The sequence below is a fragment of the Danio rerio genome, chromosome 16 (assembly GCF_052040795.2).
Source record: "Danio rerio strain M-AB ecotype USA chromosome 16, GRCz13ab, whole genome shotgun sequence".
Lineage (NCBI taxonomy): Eukaryota > Metazoa > Chordata > Actinopteri > Cypriniformes > Danionidae > Danio > Danio rerio.
In genome coordinates this window covers 24604345-24625150 of record NC_141036.1, presented here as the reverse complement: position 1 = coordinate 24625150, position 20806 = coordinate 24604345, and the positions used below count along the sequence as shown (strand labels likewise).

Below are 20806 nucleotides of genomic sequence, written 5' to 3'. Positions count from 1 at the left end.
ACAAAACAAACAAACAAACAAGCATAGAAAACAAGGTTGCCAGCAGTTGGCTGTTTTTCGAGTTCACTTGCTGTGTAAACGATTGCTGTTTACTGTTGCAACACATTTCTTAACTCAGTCAATCCCACAGCCGCATCTTTAAACTACACAAAGTTAACAATAAAGCAGCAGACATTATTTCTGTCAGACACCTAAAGAAGTTGATATTGAAAATAAATAAAAGGTTTGCATGGCTTGTACAGTTACCTTTATAGTGAAGCGTTTGACACACAGAACTCTAAAACCTTAAATTAATAAAAGCCGGTTTCTCTGGCAGATATAGCCTATGTAAAGTCAAAAAGGTGATGAAATTGATTTAGTGTTAGATGTGTAGTATCTAATTAGAATATACCCCGATATACATCACGCGATTTCCTTCTTCAGCCAAAGAAACACCCACCTCCCTCCCTTCAGCCTCAAAGAATATCCGCACTTCTCTCGTCTCGTGACGTTCGGAAGAGGACGGAGTCGGAGCGCGGAGTCGGAGCGCTTCACGCGAGCGGATGAGAAAGTGAGAAAGTGTCACTTGAAATGAAATTGAGAACACAGAAGATTCAGTTCGACATGAAACCTGATTTGATCTTCCTCGGTAAGCTCTTTAACTGTTTACTGCAGGCTATTCGTTTATATGTACTCTTTTGCTATAGGCTATTTTGTTAAACCAAGCGTTTTTTTATAACGTTAACCTGGTGAACGAGACTGTTGTGACGCCACAATTGCGTTGGGCTAACGGTAGGTGCTGGAATGGAATTATAAAGCCAACTCACTCCCTCTGACAAAATTGAAGGATCGAGTGGCTCGTTCACTTGATCATATTTAATTTAAAATGGCAGCAGGGATTCCCCCGATGAGAGCAGCTCGTTACCTCACCTCAGCACTGTTACCTCATAGCAAGAATGTCGCTGGCTCTACTCCCAGCTGGGCCAGTTGACATTGTGTGTACTTATGTTCTCCCCGTACCTCCTCTTTGGCATAAGTGAATTAAATTAACTAAATTGTGTGTCTGTGTGCGCGTGCGTGCGTGAATGAGAGTGGATGGGTGGTGTGGCAACACTTGATAAAACAGCTCAAGGAAAATAAATGATCTATCTATCATTGAAGTTTGTGAGTGCGTGTCTAAATGTGGAGTGGAATGCAGATTTAAGAAATACTTGTCTCAAATTTGTTGACCTCATCACATATTATTTAATCTGCTTTGTGAAAGGAGGGTTTAACTAGATGCATAAACGTATTACAATACATATCAAATCAGAAGTTTTCTGTCAAAAAAAAGTTCTCAGTTATTTCATAACTTTGCATTTTTCCTGTTTAGAGTAACATATGCTTCTGTTTGTTTATTTTTGTAACAGTACAACTAAACCATGATTATTTTGTGTGTTGTCTGTTTCAGTTCTGCTTATGCTGATGTGCATCATAAAGACTAAGGCATCTGATGTCCTGCACTGCGCAGGAGAGAAACAAAGCGATGGACAGATCCACCTCACAATGACGCATGACCTCAAAAGGGTTGCCCATGACTGTGAGACACAATTGCTTGTTGATGTATGTATCTTACGAAATCATACAATGACACTACGTTTGCAAATATCAGGATTTCTGCAATGCTTACTAGTCACAGTTCTAATACAATCTGACATACAAACAGCTAACATTAATGAAGACAGTGTAATCATCTACAAGGCTAAATAGGACAAATGATGTAAACTTCTGTTTTATCTTCGCCATAAGGTAATTGGAGATGAGATTGGAAATGTGGGCTGCTCAAATGCCATGGCTTAACAGGTCGAGGGTCCAAATGAATTAGACACATTAATTAAAACCATTAGAAAAAAAGAGAGAGAAAGAAAAAGAAACAGTGCAAAGGTTTAAACTAAGCACGAGTCTAATTGGGAGACATGTCAGTGGTTTTAAAAACATTGCTTCTGGGGAAATACTCTGATGGAATGTTGAAATTAATTAACAGTGGCAATAATACTGATACTTTGTGTAATGAAAAAAGTGACAGTGCACACCAATTCTATTTTAAGCTTTAAATTGGTTGTGTGATGCAACAAAACTGACTCAGAGGATTGTTTCTATATGATCAGCATAAGAGTCAACTTTGTCAATTCTGCCACATACACAGACATTACATAACTCTCAGACCCATAGGTGCTTCCCTAAATGCTATAGGAGGAATATAAATATTCAAATAATACAATTGACGTAATATTTAAAAATACAATATATAAATAATTACTCCTGACTGATAGAGTGCAAACTAAGAAACAGTGCAGTGAACACAGCTCATCAATCTTTTGAAGTGACAGTGAGCTTGAAGTGCAGTCTTTATCAGAACAGTTAGCTTGTGGATCAATGCTGTAAAGAGTGTCCAGTGTGTGTGTGTGATCAATACTGTAATGACATAATGACCAGCTCAATACAGCACTTAGTAGCACTGCTCAATTATTGAATAGAACATAATCATGATAATTTGGTTATAACAGTAATAATGGTTATTTAAATTGATTATCAGTGGGCCATGTCTAAAAATTTTGACATATATAGATAATTACATATTTATATTTCGACGATCATTAAATTTTACAATTTTTAATACTGAAGCAGAATGAGACAAACTAACAAGTTCTTACAATTATGGAAAGGGAATAAATAAAAGATAAAATAAAAAATAATTAATAAATAAGAAATTTAATGCATTTTCACTATAAAAAAAACATTGATTGGTTTCTTTTTATAAAGCTACAAAGTTCTTCAGTCAATAGCAGTAAGTGATTTTGTGCTTGTCTTTTGTTGTTTGATTAATAATAATAAAAACACTCGGCAGCAAGAATATAATGCTTTAAGAGCCACGTTTTGCATGTATTTGACCATTTAGGCGCTCACCCAAATACATGGTGTGTGTGTATGTGTGTGCATTATTCTCTTTCACACTTTTAAAAACATGAATGAATCGAATACACAAAGAATGATGCGTGTCCCATTCTGCAAAAGTAACGTTACATGATTTCACTGATTTCAATGTGAAAATGAGCTTTGAGAGGAACGAATTTGGACTGCTGGAAAGGGGGCAGGATATGAGGCATAATAATTGTTTTATCTCAATTAATGTTTTTTCATAATCGTTGAGGCCGAAATCGAATTTAGAATTATGCACAGACCTAGCACATAGTGACTAGTACAGGACAGTGTGTGGGGGGAAGGGGGAGTGAGCAGGTCTTGTTATGCATAAAAAGTCAAAGTTTTCATTTATAAATGAGAGTTGAATAAAAATCAAAATGAATAATAAATATTTATAACAATACTGCATTTTATTTATAATCAAGCAGAAATTCAGTTATTTTCAAAAGGCTTGGCAAACAACTTTTTTTCCTTTCTTTCAGCATTATGTTATAAACGTGCAAAGAGACGAAGAAAAGGTATATGTCTAAATTTCTTTGCCATCTCACCATCCTTTATTATTCTTTCTTTCTCCCTTTCCTGATCAGGGTAAAGTAACAGCATATTTTAATGCTGAGGAAAATCAATGCCTCCAGCCCATTGCCAATATAACAGCAAACAGCGCCATCTTACACGCCTGCCCTACAGGACTTGAATGCCACCTCGTTTGCTTCAGTCTCGGTGTAAGTGTCAAACTGTTGTGGGTTTTTTCATATTTTTATATATACTGTTAGGGCATTCATTTAATTTAAAAGCATTTATGAAGTTATACTGCACTTAATGCTTTGATTATGATTTCTCTTTTTATGTATAATGCAGATCCATGAAAAGAAGCCATGCTTTTGTAAGTAAATGTTTTACTACTACATACTAATTTGACTGACTACGTTTTGTTTATAAACATATTTGTTTATCTTATCAATAGGATATTTTTGACTTGCCCTGTAACTTAAGCTCAAACAGTATCAATTAGCGATGTACTCTATCTGGTTTTAGTGGGCAGTAATTAGTAATTGAAGCAGTTTATTTCAGATTGCAGATGCCCACAACAAATAAAATTACTTTCATTTGTATTCTCGCTGCTCATTCTGTTGTTTTAAGCTACCATTATATTTAATTATTTCGATTAAGGTTAACTTCTTAATGCTTTAGTGCAAATTTGTGCTAATATATTAACAGGGAAACTCTAATAAAATATTACCACTGTAAATATTGAATATATTACACAATATATTATAATTTTAAATAACAGTTTTTTGTATTGAATGTTGTTTTAAATGAAAAATTTTCCTGTTTCAAAGCTGAATTTGTGATGAATCATTACTGCAGTTTTCGGTTTCACATGATCCCTCAGAAATAATTATGATGATTTGCTGTTCTATTATGATCAGTTAATATTGGTACAACAACACTAATAATGAGTCTTTTAAAATAATCAGGGCTGAAAAACTTGTTGATTTGTCAAATTTTATCATGAAAACTGCTACATTTTTCTATTAAGATTCATTGATAAAAAGAACATAAAAAAATAAAAGCTTCCATTTGCATTTTCACTCCTGAATAATTAATTGTGACGAATGTGATGAATTAGATAATTCATGTTTAACAGTACTTTTGACTTATACTTTTACTAGAATATTTGATGGATTATGTAACACTTGACTAATCACGCTTAAAATTCAGCTTTTAAACCAAAATAATAATTACATCTTACCCTACATTCCATTAAAAATGAATTTAATATTGCAATTATTTCACAATTTAACTGTGACTGGTTATCACTGCAGAATTTTAGATATTTACAAAGGTATTGTCACCATATGTGTTCTTAGGATACAAACATCAACCAACAAGCAATCATGGATATCCTTTCTTTATTGTATTTTCTATTAAATAAATACTGGCTTTGAACTGAACATATTTAAAAAGTAGCGAAGAGTATAACCACTGAGTAAAAATTTAGCATTGCAGGTGATTACTGTACATACCTTTTGAAATAAAGTGTTACCACTACTCATGAACACATTTTCTGTTGCTTAAAAAATAGATATGTATATAGAATAGTACTAAGTGTAATTATTTGGTTGCAGGTAATTCCACTGCAAAAACACACCCTGAAGGTAAGTTACCAGTATTACCACTTTGTAATTGAAAAATAAAATCCTTTGTTGAACAACAACAAATAGCATTAACCAAAAAAGTCAGAACTTTTAATAAAATGCCTTGACTCGTTTAGCAGTTTGATGCTCTTAGGCCTTTGGCTAAATCTCATGCACAGCAGCAAATCTACAACAGAACATCTGAAAACAATCATGACATTTCTATAGTCCATTCAAAGTCCTATTCCTGACTGAAATGCTAAAAAAAACTCCAAACTCCTCCAGAATGATCTGGCAGAATGGTAAGGTCATACAGAAAAACAGTCTCTGTACTGAATTATAAGTTTGTCATGCATAGGTAGGCCCACATGGAATCTGCGCGATTTCTGCAGATTTTTAGCTCATCATTAATTCTGTTTATTTACTTGAGTAAATGTGTATATCTGAATTTATTCAGTTTGTATTCAGTAATTTAATACTTTTTATTTAATATATTAAGGTTTTAGTTATGATAGTCCCAAAATAATTCCACAGAAATCTGCAGATTTTTACCAAAATTCTCCGCAGAAATAGCAAAAAACGTCCGCAGATTCCGTCTAACCCATAGGTTTATTTTTGATAAATAAATAATGAAATGATGTGAAATGCCATGTGATGTTGTTCATCCGAGGTCTTATCATCCAAATCTTAAGACCTGCTATGGACTGTACTGTTTTTATAATGTTCTGATACTGAAAACCGTAATATTCCGTTTAAGGGTGTTCTAACTTACACACACAACTTTCAAAAAACCCAATGTAACTAAATTAATTAGTCTTCGCCATAGCAAAGTCTATGTTGTGGTCCTTCTCAGTTGACATCAGTTTTACAATATTCTTAACCTTCCCCTCTTAATGTTAGTTTGCTAAGAGGCAATGATGTGAACAAGGAAAGCCTCGCCCACAACTCAATATTCTGTTTCAGTTGAAAGTACATCAACATGCAAAAACAAAATTCATTTTTGACAGTTGGCATATGATGGACATTGGTCATGCTTGTCTTTGGTAGGTTTGTTTAAAGACATCATGAGTAATAAAAACTCAGTATTTCAGTAAAAAGTTCAATTCCAGCTAAATAAATATTTATATATATATATATATATATATATATATATATATATATATATATATATATATATATATATATATATTTTAAGTGTTAGTATCAATATATTACTCTTCTATTATTTATGAATAAGGTATATGGGGACACAGACTGTGTAAATATTATTTCCTTTGGATAGAAATGGCAAGACTCTGTATTTTTATTATAGACAGTGCTCAACAGCACTGACTTGCAGAGTTTTGATATAAACCAAACAATATTGGTTGTTTTTGAATAGGAGGGTAGAGAATGTATGTCCCGCCCAGCCTTCCTGATCCTCATGTAGTTGAGATTACGTCAAACGCTGAATATAATGGCACATGTCAAAGCACTTTACAGGACGTTTAACAAAGCAAAAAGTAAAGACCTGAACCAGAACCCGTTTTCCTGTTTGCAAACCTGACATTTTTGTTCATATAGTGAAAGTTATTTGGTGTTTCTGGGTAATATTATTGGGACCCAAATGTTCTTCAAAGTATCTTCCATGTTTCACTGAAGAACATGATGAAAATGTTCATAGGAAAAGTTTGTTATTAATTTAGCCTTTAGTCCTAATTTAGATAATTCACATTCTCACACCTTTGCTTTGTGCTTTTTTTTCTTTCACTAGGGGGTTCTTCTATCTGGAACACTGGTGTTGTGATTGGAGCATGTGTGTGTGGACTGTTGGCGATTATCATGATCACCAGCGTTGCATGTTATATGAAAAATCGAGGGTAAGATGCTCTACAACACTGGCATGTCAAGATAAACTTATAACTAGGGCCAGACGGAATCTGAGGACGTTTTTAGCTTTTTCTGCAGAGAATTTTGGTAAAAGTGTGCGGATTTCTGCAGAATTATTTTGGGAGTATCTGAACTAAAACCTTAATATATGAAATAAAAAATAATATCTTTTAAAACTTTTATTTAATGTTTAAAATGCAAATCCAATTAGATTCACTTTATTAGGTAAATAAAGCAAGTTTGTCATATAATATATCTAGTAAAAGACAGAAAATATTACTTTACAAACTGCATTGTACATAAATCAGACGAACATTTTCACATTAGTCAATAATATTACAAAAATTAAGTAAAAAACTGAATAAATATAGATTCACACAAGTTTACTCATGTAAATGAACAAAATTAATGATGAAAAATCTGAGGAAATCTGGGCCTATACTTATGGCTTTTTCTATTTATTCTGAAAACATTTATAATTCTGTCTTTACAGTCCTGGATATACTACTTGTGATGCTGGAGTTTGATTCTGGTATGTATCGTTGGTGTTTTGTAAAACATTGTGGTTATGATGTAAATGAGTAATTCAAAACACTGTCTTTAAACTACATTAGTCAGTCGATAATAATAGAATCCAGTGACATTAATAGAAGGCTTTCCCTTTCTGTTTGAATCTCAGGAAATCCTTGCACCTCTCCTGGACGTCTCATCTTTATCATGCCATTATTATGTCATGGTTATACCTACATTTATATAGCGTTGGCTGTATTATTCGGTTTGTGTTAGCCGCTTTTAGAACCTCAGGACTTTATAATCTTAGGATTCATTTCTCTTTTTTATTAAATGAATCATGACTTGATCATTGAAGCTGCATAATGAAATAATGATATGAATTAGTTTTATATTTTGGAAGTATTTATTGATATATAAAGATTATACACATGCACTCTCATATGAGGAGCACAAATGAAAATAATCTGTATTGAAAATATTTGTCATGAAAATGAATATAGCGTCTGTTGTGCAAACAGATGGTTACATAAAATGATATATTTAAAAACAAAAATAACTAAACTCTATATTATAATACCTACATTAAATATAACATATTAAATTATATTCCAATGCAGGGATTCTCAACCGGTGGGCCTCAGCGATCCTGTAGGTGGGCTGCAAGATAGCTTAAAATTAACTTAAATATTATAACATAATTATTTGAATTCATTATTGAATAAGTCATATTAACATGATCGAAGTAATGGCATTTCCCGTTTTCTGTGATTGAATAGGCCAATTCGAACTTTGTGCAAAAACAGCCTCACTGTACAGTCTTGCGGCTTTAACTTCCAACCACAGTCAAATAAGACTACGTTCTCAGTTGTGTAAATAAAAGAGTCACGCAAAATGTAAAGGTAACGTTAACGATGATTAAGGTTTTAATAACCAGCTTACTTGTGCCCCACAAGTCAGTTGATTCACAAACTATGCGTGCTCTCTTTGTGGGAACGCTTTAAAATATCCATATAGTTGTGCAAAGTAATGTCCCGCGAGTGTTTTATAACAGACATGCGCCCGTACAGGAGGATCTAGCGAGACTTGGTGGTGTTTCAGTAGTGAACAGCTGTTCACTGTTCCTATCAGCGAACTCCAATAATGCCCAGCTACAAACCAAACCGCCTTCAGATTGATGCCTTTCAAAGGATTTAAGGGTTTTTACATTTCTTTGTTTATTTTATTGGATATGAATAGTAAATCAAAAGATGAATAGTAGTCTGTCTAATTCAAAGCAGAAACTGTTCATTTGTTTGCCATGTCCTGTCAGCTTCATTTATTACAGAAAAGCCCCAAATACTCTGAAGTTCTAAAAAAAAATAACTGAAGTAAAGGATTCAGGAGCTTTGAACGTGTCTGTGCATTTTTTTTTTTTATATAAAAAAATATATATATGATTATATTTTATACTATATTTAAATGTATATATTTATATTGTTTCATTTTTTTCAATAAAATGATCTAAAAAAATACCATAATAGAAGGCAAAAGAAACATTTTGCTAATAGATTAACCTTTAAAATTAGCATTTTCTCTAGACAACCAGTTTGGGCCTTCAAAAAAAACTTTCGCAGAAGGAGATGGGCCTTAAAGTGAAAAAGGTTGAGAACCCCTGCTCTAATGTAACTTATATATTAACATAAATGAAAAATACATTCTATGTTTTATTATGATTATATCTATCACTGGTCATGTCATTTTTTTAGGAATGAAGTATGATGAATTGTATGTCACCGTAGTGAAAGTTAAATAGATTATAAGGGCAAGTATTTCTGTAGTCGCTGCTGTGGAAGCAAAATGAAATGAAATGCTGTGCCAGTGAGTACACATGTCTAATGCAGCACTAGGTAAATCCACTCAGCTTCAGATTTAGTGGTGTAAAAAAAGTGATTTGTATTCATGTGTTTATTCATAACTTTGTGGTAAGTGAAACCATTTAATCAGATTTGTATGATGCTAATGGTCTGTAGTTTGCTTATACATACCTGTGCTCACAATCAATCTTTTCCTCATGCTTTCCTGGTCATGCATTTTATTCTTCTATGTCAAAATTAAGCTATAAAAAGTGTGTTTGTTGGATGGGTTGAAGAAAAATATTTAAATATCTGTTTAAAGTTTTAAATATGCTTAGCTTTTGTATTGTGCAGCATCAATATACAGTTTGTATCTGCTTTTTTAAACCATACTTTTGTTATCCAGGTGAGAAATCTTTTTATGTAAGAAATCTACAAATAAAATGCTAAAAGAAAACATCTGTGTTCAGCTTGTTTATTTCATTGCAATTTTTAAGCAGTTCAAGACAAGACATGAGAAGAATATGGGCCTTTATGCCATCTGACTAAGATAACACTCATGTTTTTTCATGGGGGGTTATCTGATGTTCAAGTGGTCTTTGAGGTCAGCAGCTGTTACGCAAGAGCGTATTGGGTTGTTTCTGTGCTGCTGTGTGGGTGTGTCTCTCTTTTTCCCTCTCTCGTCCTGTCCCGTTCCTGTTTCCAGGTTACCCCGCCCTAATTGGACGTGCTGCGTGCGTGCGCTGTGGTTGGTGCTGGGAGAAGTCAGCATCTTTTGAAAAGGAACCGACGGAGTCAGATCGCTGGGGGGAGAGACGGAGAGTTTTCTAAGAGTGGCGTTCGTGTGGAAAACGTATCATAGTGCTTCTGTTTGTTTATGAATTGTGAACATTAAGGTGTTCTCTCCCTTTTTCCTCTCCCCTCCAATTTTTGTGACTGTCAAATACTGTTTGATATAGCTGTGAGCTGAGCGCCGTAGGGGCTGAGTGCCATTTACTTTGACACTGATTTTCTCCTGTATTTTTCGTTTAGTTAAGGAGTAAGGGTAGTATTTGTAATTTATTTTCTTCATTTACTTTTGATTCAGTAGGTAATTTATCTTCGGGGTGGAGTTAGTAAATGTTTTGTTTGTTATTTTGGCCTTGCTCAGCCCTGAAGCTTTTTGTTTGCGCTCATTTATTTGTTTATTGTAAATACAAACCTTTTCCACCTTCTCACAATAAAAGAACCTTAAAGGTCATTTAGAAATCAAACCTGCTAACTGTTTATTTATTTTCTCTATAATTTTTATGTTCGACTTCAGCCCTAGACATTTTTGAGGTCGTAACATAAATTGGGGGCTCGTCTTTTGGTTTGTGAGAAGAGGAAATAGTTTATGTATTTTACTGTTTGCAGAAACTGGAATATATCGACTCTGTGTCACCTGTTTCAACCAACTGTCTTGACTGCATGTGGGTGGTAAGTCAAACTTTTGTCTATCTGTTCTCTTGTGGTGTGGGAAAAATAATTCGGATTGGATTATGGAGTTTGACTTGATTTCTTTTACACTGGCTCCGAACGTGGAACAATTAAATCGCTGCCGCAAAGATGATTTAATTAAAATTGCTAACCCGTGTCACAGAATGAGTCTTAAAAAAGCGATTAAAAAGTATCTACATGATGAATTGGTTTTGCAACAAATTCTACCTGACGAAACGGTTGAGCGTGGTGCAGAAGCGAGCGCTGCTTCGCTGGTCATGGCCGACGAGAAGCCTTTATCTGCACCGCTCTCTTCCGCCGAGCCACGTATGTTACCGTCTTCAGCGCAAGCGCAGCCTAATGCTGCGGTGACCGCGTCAGATCCAATGTTGGCAATAAAGTTGAAGGAACTGGAATTGGAAGTTAAACGGGCAGAGACTGAGAGTAAAAGGCTTAGGGTAAAGGAGCTAGAGCTGGAAATAGAGAAAGAACGACTTCAGAGAGATCGTGGTCTGTTTCAGCAGGTCGGGGTTTCTCCGATACGTTCACCTACCTCTCCGTCATTTGCTCAGCTACCCAGTGGCCCTGCACTAGCCTCATCTAGTCCTGCTGCTGCCGTAACTGATCCTGTGAGTTTGCCAGCATTTGATGTGAGTAAACATATTAATTTGGTTCCACCATTTAGAGAGGCAGAAGTAGACAGTTATTTTACTGCGTTTGAGCGTGTGGCAGCTACATTGCAGTGGCCGAAGGAGATGTGGGCTCTCCTGCTGCAATGTAAATTAATTGGCAAAGCGCAGGAAGTGTGCTCCGCGTTGCCAGTGGAACAGAGTCTTGTTTATGACGTTGTTAAACAGACTGTCCTCCGTGCATATGAGCTAGTGCCGGAGGCATACAGACAAAAATTTAGAGCTCACAAGAAAACAGACAGACAAACATTTGTGGAGTTTGCAAGGGAAAAACGAACTTTATTTGATAAATGGTGTGCTTCAAATAAAACCACAACGTTTGAGCAATTGAAAGAGCAAGTTTTATTAGAGGACTTTAAGAGCTCTGTGTCTGAGAATCTTGTTATTCATTTGAATGAACAAAAAGTAGTGTCTCTGTCCTTAGCTGCTGTAATGGCAGATGAGTTTGTATTAACACACAGAACAGTTTTCTCTCCTGTGGTCAAAGGTGCTGATAGGGCTGCTGTCCAGGGTCCTGAAATGCAGGTCAAAGGTTGGATCAATAATACTGCTAAACCAGGGCGAGGGGCTGGGTTCAGCAATAGAAGGATTCCTCAAAACCGCTCCGGGGACGGTAGGGTGTGTTTTTTCTGTTTGGATGCTAATCATTTGAAAGCAGACTGTGAGGCCTGGAAAAAGAAAAATGTGTCAGTTAAACCTAAAAGTGTCGGGTTTATACGTGCAGCTACAGAGGAGACAGATTTAAATTCAGACCAGAGGGGGTTTGAACCTTTTATGCTGTCAGGGTGGGTGTCACATGATGCTGAAAGTGTTCCTAAACCAATAACTATCTTGAGGGACACCGGTTCAGTTCAGTCTTTGATGCTTCGAAGCACTCTAAATTTGTTATCTGATTCTTATACTGGTTCTGATGTCATACTAAGAGGAGTGGGTTCAGGCTGTGTTACAGTTCCCCTGCACATGATATATTTGCAAACTGAATTAGTGACGGGAAATGTTTGTGTTGGAGTGTGTTCTGATCTTCCAGTAGAGGGAGTTCAGTTTATTCTGGGCAATGATCTGGCAGGTGGGAAAGTTTTCCCTGTTCCTATTGTGGTTGATACCCCAGTCATTGATGAAATGTCAGATGTATCTATTCAATTCCCAAATGCATTTCCTACATGTGTAGTGACGCGGGCTCAAGCTCGTAATGAAGGGAAGGAGATGGATTTATCTGATAGTTTCATGCAGATGTCTAGTGAAAATACATCTGAAGATACATGTCTTGACAGTAAGCAAATTACAAATCTGGCTGAAATACTGGGTGGTACTGACGTTCACTTAAAAGTTGGGCGTGCGCAGTTAATAGACGCGCAAAGAAATGATCCTTCACTGCGAGAGTGCATTTCTGCAGCAGATAAGGGCACTGTTGTTAATGGCAAAGTTCAATACATCTGGGAGGATGATTTGCTAATACGTAAATGGGAGGACGATGATTGTGTTCATCAAATTGTTGTGCCTGTGGGTCATCGTTCGCAAATTCTAGGGCTTGCACATGACCATGTTTTTTCTGGCCATTTAGGAGTTAGAAAAACCTACGACCGAATATTGCGATATTTCTTTTGGCCAGGACTTAAATCGGATGTGTCTGCATATTGTCGTTCATGTCATTCATGCCAGTTAGCGGGCAAACCAAATCAGGTTATACCTCCTGCACCCCTGCATCCAATTCCAATCACAAGTGAACAGTTTGAGCGTATATTGATTGATTGTGTTGGCCCATTGCCAAAATCTAAAGCTGGTCATCACTATATATTAACAATAATGTGTGCAGCTACAAGGTATCCGGAAGCAGTTCCGATGCGCAATATTAAAGCCAAAGCAGTCGTCAGAGAACTGATTAAATTTTGTTCCACTTTCGGTTTGACGAAAGTTATCCAAACAGATCAAGGCTCTAATTTCACATCGACTTTATTCTCGCAAGTGTTGCGTGAATTAACTGTTAAACATCAGCTGTCGAGTGCTTACCATCCTGAGTCTCAAGGCGTTCTAGAACGTTTCCATCAAACGTTAAAATCTATGCTGCGCACATTTTGCGTGGAAACTGGACGAGACTGGGATGATGGTTTATCGATGATGATGTTTGCAGTACGAGAAACCGTTCAGGAGTCTTTGGGTTTCAGCCCGGCTGAGTTAGTATTTGCACACAAAATCCGTGGCCCCTTAAAACTGCTCCAAGAACAGCTACTAAGTGTCAATCCTCACCCTATGTCTGTTTTAGACTATGTGAATAAAATGCGTGAACGTTTACATCGTGTGTGTGAAATAGCACGAAAAAATTTGGCTGTGAAACAAGACAAAATGAAGAAACGTTTTGACAGACATAGTACTAACCGGAGTTTTCAGGTGGGCGACTCTGTGCTGGTATTACTGCCTGTCCCTGGGTCTGCTCTACAAGTATCCAGTGGAACGAAAACTGAGTGACACCAATTACGTTATTCGTACCACAGATCGTAGGAAGAAAACTCGTGTTTGCCACATTAACATGCTTAAAGCATATGTAGGCAGATCCAGTGATGCTAAAAATAATTCTGTTGTCCCAGTTGCACTTGTGTCTAGTGTTGAGTCTGAATTGGATGGATGGGTTGCTCGTGAGGAAATGGCAGTACCACCCAGACTTTCAAATTCAGAAATAATAAAAGGGTTAGATGAGCATTTATCTTACCTTGATAATTCCCATCGAAAAGCTCTTGTACAGTTGTTAACCCAGTTTTCATCTCTCTTCTCTGACACCCTCACTCAAACCAACGTGTTGTTTCACGATATTGAAATTGTGAATTCTTCTCCCATTAAACAGCATCCATATCGGGTTAATCCATGGAAGAGAGAGGAGATGAAAAAAGAGGTGGAGTACCTGTTGCAGAATGGCCTTGCAGTACCAAGTTCAAGCCCGTGGAGCTCGCCCTGTCTTTTGATGCCAAAGACAGACGGCACATTCAGGTTTTGCACAGACTATCGCAAACTGAACAGTGTTACGAAACCAGATTCTTTTCCTCTTCCTAGGATAGAAGATTGCATTGATCGTGTGGGTGCTGCAACCTATGTCACTAAACTAGATTTATTGAAGGGCTATTGGCAAGTGCCGCTTAGTGCAAGCGCCTCTGACGTCTCTGCATTTGTGACACCGGACAACTTCCTGCAATATACAGTCATGGCTTTCGGGATGCGAAACGCTCCAGCCACCTTCCAACGTCTCATGCAGAGAATATTGTCTGGTGTGACAAATTGCGAGGCTTATTTGGATGACGTAGTCATTTATTCAAATTCATGGCCTAGTCACATTAACACCTTGCGTGAAGTGTTTTCACAGCTTGCCAAAGCTTCTTTAACAGTAAATCTAGCTAAGTGCGAATTTGGTAAGGCAGTGATTACTTACCTTGGCAAGCAGGTGGGTCAGGGGCAAGTGCGCCCTGTTAACGCTAAAGTTGAAGCGATTAGGGAATTTCCTGTGCCTAAAACGAAGCGCGAGTTGCGATGTTTTTTAGGGATGATCGGGTACTACAGGGCTTTCTGCAAGAATTTCTCCACCATAGTATCCCCGTTGACTGATCTGTTGAGCACAAATAGAGAGTTTAAGTGGAACTCTGAGTGTGATCATGCTTTTGGTGCAGCTAAAGATCTCCTGTGTAGTGCGCCTGTACTTTCAGCACCTGATTTTACGCGTCCTTTTCAACTTGAAATTGATGCAAGTGGAGTAGGTTGTGGAGCTGTTTTGACTCAGGAGAGTAAACTTGGCATTAACCATCCGATATGCTATTTCTCCAGGAAGTTTTCCAGAGCTCAGAGATAGTACAGCACTATTGAAAAGGAGGCACTGGCATTACTTCTGGCGTTGCAGCATTTCGAGGTGTATGTTGGAGGTAGTTCTGATCCTGTGATGGTGTATACCGACCATAATCCCCTTGTTTTTCTCACACGGATGTATAACTCCAATCAGAGGTTAATGAGGTGGGCACTTGTAGTTCAAGAATTTAATCTTGAGATACGTCATAAAAAAGGATCCGAAAACATTGTTGCAGATTCTCTTTCACGTGCTTATTCAGTTTAGTGATATCGCCAAAATTAATTTGACTCTTGTGGATGGGGGTGTTACGCAAGAGCGTATTGGGTTGTTTCTGTGCTGCTGTGTGGGTGTGTCTCTCTTTTTCCCTCTCTCGTCCTGTCCCGTTCCTGTTTCCAGGTTACCCCGCCCTAATTGGACGTGCTGCGTGCGTGCGCTGTGGTTGGTGCTGGGAGAAGTCAGCATCTTTTGAAAAGGAACCGACGGAGTCAGATCGCTGGGGGGAGAGACGGAGAGTTTTCTAAGAGTGGCGTTCGTGTGGAAAACGTATCATAGTGCTTCTGTTTGTTTATGAATTGTGAACATTAAGGTGTTCTCTCCCTTTTTCCTCTCCCCTCCAATTTTTGTGACTGTCAAATACTGTTTGATATAGCTGTGAGCTGAGCGCCGTAGGGGCTGAGTGCCATTTACTTTGACACTGATTTTCTCCTGTTTTTTTCGTTTAGTTAAGGAGTAAGGGTAGTATTTGTAATTTATTTTCTTCATTTACTTTTGATTCAGTAGGTAATTTATCTTCGGGGTGGAGTTAGTAAATGTTTTGTTTGTTATTTTGGCCTTGCTCAGCCCTGAAGCTTTTTGTTTGCGCTCATTTATTTGTTTATTGTAAATACAAACCTTTTCCACCTTCTCACAATAAAAGAACCTTAAAGGTCATTTAAAAATCAAACCTGCTAACTGTTTATTTATTTTCTCTATAATTTTTATGTTCGACTTCAGCCCTAGACATTTTTGAGGTCGTAACAGCAGCTGATTTTCATATTGAGACAGCACTCTCAAATTGCAGTCTAAGACTTTCTTTCATGCTCTATTGTTAGCAAACTAATCAGCAAACAGCTTCTTAAACTACAAACTTGTTCAGAAAAATATGTAAAATTAAACTCAAGTATGCCATGCAAAAATATTATGAAGGTCCCAGACAGATTCTAAAGTATTTTTAAAGTAATAAAAAGTACACTACTGGTCAAAAGTTTGGGGTCATTTTTTTTTTTTTCATGTATTTTTTTAAAGAAAATTATTTTGTTCATCAAGGCGGCATTTATTAAATAAAAAAAATTTATTAAATGTGTATTACAATTTTAAATAAATGCTTTCTTCTTGTATTTAGTTTTAAATAAAGTTATTACTATTACCATTAATAATAACAATAATAATAATTAATATTAGAGTGATTTCTGAAAAAAATCATGTGACTGAAGACTGGAGCAATGAAGCTGAAAATTCATCTTTAAAGTCACCGGAATAAATTATTCAATTATACACTACTTTTGAACAGTTATTTTATAGTGCTAAAACATTTTACAGTTAAAAAATTTACCTTATTTTTGATTGAATAAATGCAGCTTTTGTGTGCAGGATAAGCTTATTTTAAAAATCGTACTGGCCCTAAACTTTTGACTAGTAGTGTATATAAACAATTAAATTATGTGAATGCTAAGCATATTTATCAAACATGGAAAATTTGATTTATTTAACAATAGTAATATTAAATATCATTGAAAATAATTATTGCAAAAATTGATTGAAAAAAACATTTTTATAAAAAAAAAAAACTCCAGAAAGACTGAAAGACCAAAAGAATATTTGTTACACTTTATACCACTAGAAAGCCTGTGACAGTTTTTTTTTTTTTCTAGAACTATAGCCAGCTTTGAAGTACAAGGTGTCAGATTCTCAGAGATTTTGTTCTTTTATTCTTGTACTTGTTTTCAGTCATTTGAGCAAGGTTTACTTAAGTACACTGTAAAACCTGATTATTTAACTCAAACCCTATAAGTTAGTATGTACCTTTTAGTATTCAAAGTGTATTTGGCATGAAGATTTGTTTACTTTTTTATTTTCCTGTAAATTTCTTTTTTATTTCTTTTTCTTTTTTATTTATTCACACATTGATACTGATATACTGTAGTTTACTACAATATTTTTAAATGGGGTGGTGGTGGGGGGTGGGCAATTTTTTAAACTTAATATTTAAAAATGACATTCAAAATGACAATAATGATTCCTTGTTTTACAATGTACATTTTTATATTATATAAACTATATATATTTAATAAATTATTTAAATTTGAAATCTAAAATTGTTATAAAACCAAATATGGTTTAGGCAATATTCCATGAATAACATCCAGTTTGTATGTTTTGTCACAAATCCATCTATTACTGTGACAAATTGACTTCTACAACAGAATGCATTGAAGAGATCGACAATCATACTACTATTGTAACCACGGGGAGTGACACAAACAACTGAAGGTAGGATCCAAATGCAGGTTTAATCAGAGGTCAGGCAAGCAATGGTCAACACTGGTGCAAACAGGTATATGGAGACAGTCCAGAATCGTAATCAGTAAACAGGCGAGAGGTCAAAAGGCAGGTGGCAGGCAGGGAGAACTAGAATACAAGGCTAGGTAAAACACGGGGAAACAGGACAAGGAATAACGCGTTGTAATGTCATCTACAGATAAACAAGACTCGGCAAACTGAAAGAGTGAGCGTTTAGCTTAAATATTGTGTGCAATCAGTCCTCAGGTGGTGTGAGTGACTAGATGAGGAGACGTGTGTCTGGGCGAAGTGCATGTATGAATATGTAGTCCAGAAATGGCAGAATTGTAGTCCATAAGTTATTGTGAGTGAGATCCAGCGATCTATGGAGTTATGATCGCTGGAGATTGTGACAACTATCTGACATTTTAGTTGATATGTGACCTGTCATGATTAGGTAAAAAAAATAAAAGATTGAATTTCAATATCTACAGAAACATATTTTTTTATCTATAAATGTGACAGTGCTCATTAAGGTGTGGAGTTCATTAAAACATTTAAAGAACAATTTCCACGGTTATTGTCAGGAACATTAAACAGACACAAATGCAGGCTTGAGAGAATCAAGGAGTGCAGGTGAGCGAAATCAATCATGTAAATAGAAAGATTGGGTAACAAGAGGGATGGATGACTTAGGTGTACACAAGGTGACAGATCAAAACAAAACATTCACGTGTGCTCGTGACGTAAATAAACACACAGAAAAAGACAGCGTGATCAGACTAGGAATGTGACCTGTTATACGGCATGAATTTAGAATAAATATTATTTAAATCAACATATAATTTGTCAACATTAGAGCCCAGGTTAAGGGTAACACTTTACAATGAGAAAGTATTAGTACATGTATTTACTGACATGAACAAACAATGAATAATACATTTATTACAGTATTTATCTTTGTTAACATTAATTCATGGAAATTAAATTGTTCCTTGTTGTTTATGTTACCTCACAGCGCATTACTAATGTTAACGTAATGTTTGGATTTTAATAATGCATTAAAATAGTAATTCAATTTGTATATTAAATTAGTAAATGATGAAGTGATAAATAAATGCTTTACAAATTTGTTCATTAGTAATTCATGCTATTAATTACATTAACTAACAATAACTAATAAAACCTAATTGTAAGGTTAAGAATATGTAGGCCAGCAACAGCTAACAAGTTAAAAGAATGGTATATTTGCCACAAAAACTGCTGACAAATCTGCGACTCTGACTTACAGGAAATGAATGTTCTAAATTTATCTACGTGTAACCAGGAGCAACAAAACACCAGCTTACTGTAAAAATCTATTGTTAATGGCAGTGTTCATGACAGTGTTATGCTGTATAACCCCATGTGAATACTTCATGATGCAATCATTCAAGCAATGTTAGAGAGCATATGCTAAAATATATATGCTAAAAAATTTGAAATGTTCTCTATGCACACTTTATATTTCTCACAGTAAAAGAAATAAAAAACAACAACAGCAACAACACCATAGATTGGCCAATCACATCACTTTATAACATCACCTCATGAGTCACCTCATGTGCAACAGGAAATGGGCTGAAGGGGCAAAGTGAACTAAATTAACCCTGTGGCTGATCACACCACAGGATTTCTGTTTTCTGGCACAAAATTCATTTTCCTAAACAAAATTTCCTTTGTATAATGAGTTGTTTGTTTGTTTTAAGATGTAGAAAACATGTAGCCATTGACTTCCAAAGGGTTTAATTCCTACTATGGATGACAATTTTTACAGGTTTTAAACATTCCAATAAATATCTTCTTTTGTGTTCAGAACAGAAAAAAAAAAAAAAGAGAGAAAAAAGCCTAACTAATTTGGAACAAGTGAGTGAATGATGACAGAATTTTTATTTCTAGGTGAAAACATTGTCTTTATCAGAGTACCCGCGGGGTCTTAAAAGCGTTGAAAAAGTCTTAAATTTGATAATCTCAAATTAAGACCTTAATAGCCTTGAATTATTATACGAAGTCTTGGAATTCATTACAAAGGTCTTAGTTTATTCATTTATTTTACCTTTCTTAGGATTAAGTTCATACTGTAACAAAATTAACTGTTACTAATGTAAGCTAATTAAAAATTCTTGCAGCATAATGATATGTGCACCTCACGCTCCACGTCATAGCAGAAAGTGCAAAATCGTGCGCACCCGTTACTATGGTTACTGGAAGTGAGGTAAATGACTGCGACGCCTACTGCTGTTGATGCTGGAAATCTTTTAAGCTAGCGTGGTGTTAGGGTGTTAGGGCCCTGGACTCCCATATGAGGGGTGCCAAACATATTATGTGTAGTACTGCCAAGCGGCAACCTCCCGCTCTCCCTCAGGAAGCCAATACGGAAGTAACTAAAACTGCAATTCATCCGAAATTCCGCTAGTCGTGGCCGCTCCTGGCTCCAAAATAGAGCAAATTTCAATTGAGGCCACTGTTAGAATGGCCAACTTTACCGCAGAAAAAAAGGTGTTTACAGCCTGGTACAAAAAAAGATTTTGGTTAATACAGGTAATATTACCCTTCATGACAACTGTGAGGGGGGTGAATTTTTTTTTTAACTCATCCGTTTCCTTTATATTAAGTTATATTAAGTTTGCATAATTAAGGGAGTGGCCACTTGAGTGACAGCTAGGTCTCGCTGGTCGCCGTCACGTCACCTCAGCTGAATCCTGCAGTTTAGCCACTGAACTCGGCATATTTATCGTATTTCTGTGTTGTTTTATGTGGCTTTACACACTCAACTGCCTTTTGGACTTGTTTCCTACAATTATTAGATGGCATGGCATGCTGAGTGAACTTAATTGTGCTCACAAACCATTCACGTGGCCTCCGTTTCCCATGTGAGTAAAGTTATATACTTATATACCATCTCTATACATGTATTTGTTTTATTTAAGATCATTTATCGTTTATATTTATATTTAGAGCTGTAAT

The 20806-nt window shown here is 35.9% G+C and overlaps 1 protein-coding gene and 2 long non-coding RNA genes across 4 annotated transcripts in view; 1 reads left to right on the top strand and 2 right to left on the bottom strand.

Annotated features, from left to right (window-relative positions):
* The window catches only part of LOC101883647 (uncharacterized), a 713507-nt gene that overhangs the window by 476577 nt on the left and 216124 nt on the right, over positions 1 to 20806 (bottom strand). The window lies entirely within an intron of this gene.
* Positions 1 to 20806, bottom strand: part of LOC108179599 (uncharacterized) — a gene marked incomplete at its 5' end in the record, with an annotated part of 86400 nt that overhangs the window by 62882 nt on the left and 2712 nt on the right.
* On the top strand, positions 483 to 9749 carry LOC147833337 (uncharacterized). Its single transcript, XM_087286968.1, has 8 exons — positions 483 to 628; positions 1430 to 1581; positions 3528 to 3662; positions 3799 to 3823; positions 5070 to 5099; positions 6832 to 6937; positions 7441 to 7479; positions 7627 to 9749. The coding sequence occupies exons 1-7, from the start codon at positions 571 to 573 to the stop codon at positions 7472 to 7474; spliced, it is 540 nt and encodes a 179-aa protein (XP_087143094.1). The 5' UTR covers positions 483 to 570; the 3' UTR covers positions 7475 to 7479; positions 7627 to 9749.